Source organism: Chionomys nivalis, chromosome 5 (genome assembly GCF_950005125.1).
Source record: "Chionomys nivalis chromosome 5, mChiNiv1.1, whole genome shotgun sequence".
NCBI classification, from domain to species: Eukaryota; Metazoa; Chordata; class Mammalia; order Rodentia; family Cricetidae; genus Chionomys; species Chionomys nivalis.
In genome coordinates, this window is record NC_080090.1 from 86870002 (window position 1) to 86875247 (window position 5246).

At 49.8% G+C, this 5246-nt stretch overlaps 1 protein-coding gene across 1 annotated transcript; it reads right to left on the bottom strand.

Moving 5' to 3' along the window:
* Positions 1 to 210: 210 nt before the first annotated feature.
* Blacat1 (BLACAT1 overlapping LEMD1 locus) lies at positions 211 to 4523 on the bottom strand. Its single transcript, XM_057769278.1, has 2 exons — positions 4459 to 4523; positions 211 to 346 (listed from the first exon to the last, which is right to left on the bottom strand). The coding sequence occupies exon 2, from the start codon at positions 310 to 312 to the stop codon at positions 211 to 213; it is 102 nt and encodes a 33-aa protein (XP_057625261.1). The 5' UTR covers positions 313 to 346; positions 4459 to 4523.
* Between the last annotated feature and the right edge of the window lie 723 nt (positions 4524 to 5246).

Here is a 5246-nt window from a genome sequence, read left to right on the forward strand (position 1 = left end):
AATCCCCTTGTGTGGCTGAAGCCTCTCTGCAGGAGCACAGAAGATTGGAAGCGAATAGGGGTGGCCATAAGAAGGCTCAGGAGGTTGATGCCCTCATGTTAGTCAGAAGCAAGTTAAATGAAGGTGGAAGACACACACACTGAACTCCACAACAGTGAGCAGCCTCAGGCCTGGATCCACTGGGAGCTGACAAGGGGGCCCTGGCTCTGCTCACACCGCTGTTTCCCGCTCTCTTTGAATGTCTTCCTTCTTCCTCTTCATCTTGCAGAAGCCGTGAAGACCACAGAAACAGGCGAAAGTGAACTGGGGCATGCCCTGGGCTAGGCGGGGAATGCTCACCAGATATCTGTAGGGAAAGGCAGGGTAGAAGAGTGGGAAGCAAGGAGAGAGAGAAGCAAACTGGGGTTATCATTCCCAGAACCTTGGGGCTCCCTGAGGCTATTGCCTGTCTTATCAAGTAAAAGAGTTCTACCACTAAACCACAGCTTCTCATTTCCCGCCACGTGTGGGAGAGGCATCACCTTAAAGAAAGCCCAGTTGCTACCTGTGTTGTCCCCAGACTACTGCCTCATCTCATCCCCACACAGATGCAGTTGGGACCAGGAAGCAAGCAGGCTTAAAACAGTCTCTGGACATGCCATTTCATGAAGGTTCCAGCATGCCATGTGTGGGTGGGACTGGGGTGTCCCCTTGATTCTTGAGGTCGCACATCTAACACTCCGGACACGGGAGGTTACAGATTGAAGAAGCCTTCAGCTAGACCTCTAGAATGGAGTCTTAGATTCTGTCCTTCCCTAACAATCCCAAGTTGTCTGAAACTCTTAGAGAACTCTGTAAGGGCCATGAGGTAGCACACAATCCCTCTAATGCTATCCTGGCTATGCAGAAAACAGACAGCAAAGTGGGGTGGGGGGGTCTTCAGCCAACAGGAGTTGTATTTGGCTCCTGCACTACATAAAAGACTGGGAGGGTGGTACATGGTCCATTTCTTCTTCCCCAGGTAAAAGGTCAGTCTGAGGTGAAGGTTGAGGCTGAGGTAGGCCTGAGGTGGAGCAATGAGTCTGGCTGGGGTTATGGGCTCGGGTTGGTAAAGCACACCCTTCATCCACTCATTTCCATTTTCCTTGCATTACTCATCTGCCTGGTCGTCCCTCCCCCTCTTCACACTTCTGTCCATCCTATCCCTAAACAATCCTGCTGTATGAGTGAAGGAGATGTCTTCCAGTCAGCTTAGCAGGGCAGCTTAGAACAGAAAGGCAGGCATCCTACCCAGAGATCAGGCCAACACACTAGACCTGGTAGGAATGGCTTCTCTCTCTAGTAAGAGCATTGGGAGAAAGGAAGGAGGTGTGTAACAACAGGCCACATGTTGGTTCCCAGTTGCTTAGCCCCAAAATAATCACACAGAAACTGTATTATTTAAATCACTGCTTGGCCCATTAGCTCTAGCTTCTTATTGGCTAACTCTTACATACTAATTTAACCCATCTCCATTAATCTGTGACAGTGGTTAACAGGTAGTTTTGGCATGTCGCCAGCAGGGCTACAAGGCGTCTTTCTGACTCTGTCCTTCTTTTTCCCAGCATTCAGTTTAGTTTCCCCTGACTAGCTAAGTTCTGCCTTGCTATAGATCCAAAGCAGTTTCTTTATTCATTAATGGTAATCATAGCTTACAGAGGGAAATCCCACATCACCTCCCCTTTTTTGTTTAAACAGAAAAGGGGAAATGGTGTGGGAGGTCCTTCTGTCTATGTGTTGTTTTTATTGGTTAATAAATAAAGGAACTGCTTTGGGCCTATAGCAGAACTATAAGGGAACAGAACTAGGTAGGGAAAACTAAACTGAATACTGGGAGAAAGGAGGTGGCATCTGTCTCCATGTAGCCCTGCTGGAGACAGATGCCAGAACTTCGCCAGTAACCCACAGCCACATGGCCATACATAGATTAATAGAAATGGATTAATATGTAAGAGTTAGCCAATAAAAAGTTAGAGCTAATGGGCCAAACAGTGATTTAATTAATACAGTTTCTGTGTGATTATTTCGGGTCTAAGCTAGTCAGGCGGCTGGGAACCAACAAGCCACTCTCTCCATACTACAGAGGTACAGGTTAGGGCAAAGGGTTCGAAATAATGAGGCACAATGCACCCCCCATCTCCAGCAACAATGGCAGTTGGTGTCATGCTCCACTCAAGGCACACTTGTGAAGTAGCTTTCCTGTTTCTTGAGGAACCTGACATGACCCATGTGGTGACTGTCTGGACAGTTTCTGGGGAACTCCTTCAGGATAAACTTCCACCATGCTTGTCCTGCACTGCTGAATGCCTACTATGGAGCTGTCCCGTAAGGATCCACCCCCTGTCCCTGGTAATATATCCAATCACTGTAATTAATAGGGATACTGCGTTTCCAGTGACCAGCTGGATGGGCAGGAGGCCCAGCTTGAGTCAGCATGGGTAGAAAGGAAGGCTGCTGCTATTTAATAACCTGCTTTCCAGCACCACTTACACACCCACTCTAGTGGTATATATAGTAGTTTATATAGTGAGCAGAGCAATCTCTGGGATATATATATAGATAGAATCAAGACACAACTACTATATTTCTAGATCTACCACAGCATTCTCTGGATCCTCTTATGATAAGCCAGAGCGTGGGGAGGGGTGTCCATGCTAGGTCCTATTCTTGACTCTGAGGTGGGCATACTGCCACCTTTGGAAGTAGTAGCTATATCTCTCTGGGCCTTCAGTCCCTTTTCTCTGTATACCAGGAGGCTAGTTAAGGCTTGACTAGGGGAATATGTGGGCATTGGGAGCTGCAGCTAGATCTGGTAGGGAGGAAGAGCCAGTAGGGTTCCTTCATCAGTAACTGTAATGCACACACTCCATACTGGGGTGCATGTGAAGGGTTTTACCCAGAAAGCACCCTCAAAGCATCAGAAGAAAAAATAGCAATGGACACACACAACAAAGGACATCACAAGGCTGCCCAGAGAAGAACCCTGCTCTCAAAACAACTTCTGTCATCCCATCAGGTCTAGAGTCTCTCAGGCTCTAAGTCACAGGACACCAAGGTCCTCTTTCTTTTTCACCTTCCTTCTCCTTTGATGCCTGCTCCTGCCTAAAGTCCTTAGTGAATGATGAACCCCCCTCCATGGAGATAGTTGGGGCAGGTGTAGGAGGAGCAAGGATAGTTTAAGAGGCATAGGAAGAAGCTTTGGAAGAAGCCCCTTGGGAGCTGGGCTGCTCAGTGGTATTCTTGGATTCTTTGGTCCCAAAGGTAGCAAGAACAAGGCAGAGAGCCAGGTTATTCTGCCCAAATATTAGCCCTCAAGTCCTCTGGCTTCTCCTTGTCAGCTAGGACTCTCATACAGGGGTACAACAACTTCAAGCCCCAGAAGCCTGGACACAAAGGTCACTGGACCTCGTCCCTGAAGTGGGCAAGGCTTAGGATAGGGAATTCCACATTGGTGTGTCTGAATGTTGTGGCTTCATTTCTTCTCCCCAAAGGCCCCAGCAGCAGGGGACCTGAGAGACCCACTGCCAAATCTCTGCACCAGTGTTCGCCCTCGCAGGCATGCACTTCCTTTCCCTGCCTATATCTTCCACAGTTGGCAGTAAGTTTTACCTCCAGCATGGGCTGGAGGCCTCCTGGAGAAGTCAGATCCCATGAAGCCCCTCCCCCCACTGGATCATCTAGACCCTGGAATAATCCCCTTCATCTGTGCTCCAGTGGAAACCCCCAACTCTGTTCTCCCCCAAGCTACCACTGTTCAAGAGTAGATAAGGAATGGCCACTGGCCAACACTCCTGTTACCACCCACACCCCACCCCCACCTGGCTCTTTTCAGCTCAGTTCAGGATGGTCTGGGGTCTAATAACCAAGACTGTCCTTCTGCCAAGCTTGTCTTGTGAGAGTCAAACAGAAAAGATGCCAAGTCACGGATCACCCACCCTCCCAAGTCACCCATAGGTTCCCAGCCTCACTACTCACCCCCACCTGCCCTTGGCCCTCACCTCACATTCTCTCTTAGCCACACTCTGACCCTTCCACATCAAGGGAAAGTGGGGGAAACCGAACAATTGGAACACGTGGAGGAACCAAGGGGCAAGAAAACACTTCTAAATGAGGAGGAAGCCAGGGTTTCATGCAGCCAGTCCTAAGATTCTTCAGTGTCTCTAGAATTTTGGCAATGTCCTCTATCAAAGTGGGCGGTAAGGGATACATGATACTTGAGTGTTGGGACAAGTCAACAATCTCTGACAATTGCCCCCCCCCCACATCCCCTCATCTTCTCAGGCAGGAGCAGAGGCCCTTTCAGCAAGACCCACCCAGGTAACTGGCAAAAGTGACTCAGTGAGGAGGGGTGCCCTAAAGCCCGGGGAAACAATGAACCATCCTGCCCCCCTCCCCCGTGCCCTCCGCACCCAAGCCTTCGTAATTAAAATATGAATTCACCTTCCCTCCCAGAGCCATTCATCCCTGCAAAGGGAAGCAGCTGCAGCTTAGGAGACCGGATTTGGGGATTAGCTCGGGCAGAGCAGCAGACACACCAGGAGAAAGAATTCAAAAGGAAGGGGGTGAACCGGGTTTTCCTCCCACCTCCTCCCTCTCCTTTCCCCAGCCCTCTCTGTGCCTCACACCCACCCCTTCCCCCAAAGCCTGGCCTCCAGGTTTCTGGGAACTGTAGTCTGCAAGGCAGTGTTGATAAACAGGCAGACCTGGGGTAGGTGGTGTCATAAACTACAGATCCCAGGACCTCTTCCCAGGGCTGCCATCCGCCAAGCTGGGCACAGGGCACTGGTCTGGAGAAGTCTGTGTTCTCCTTGCAAGTTAACCCCTTCTTGGACTATTAGAGAAGAAGCTCCATGAACCAGGAAACCAAGGCCTCTCTGTATCCCCAGGCCTATAGAGGCCGCAGTCTGCAGGAACAGCCCTCCCTCTTCCTTAGTTTCTTGCTTGTCTACATTTAGAAAAAGAATAAAAGCCCCCTCCTCAAGATTACAAGGACAGCCAAGGATTTAACAGTGGTTCTGAGGGACTTAGAGGGTACAGTCGCTGGGAGTGAGGGCCAGGATAACAACACTCCTCAGTAATAATGTCTTTACAACCTGTATAAGGGGCTCAGTAGCTTACCACTGACTCCAGGCAGGGGAGGAGGAGCCAGGAACCTGAGGCAGACTACTCCCACCAGGTGTCCCCTAGAAAGAGGGAACCAGCAGTCTTCCCAGTCTTCTTTGCATTTA

Coding starts and splice junctions, on each gene's coding strand:
- Blacat1 (XM_057769278.1), bottom strand. CDS start 312: ATGCCCCAGTTCACTTTCGCCTGTTTCTGTGGTCTTCACGGCTTCTGC.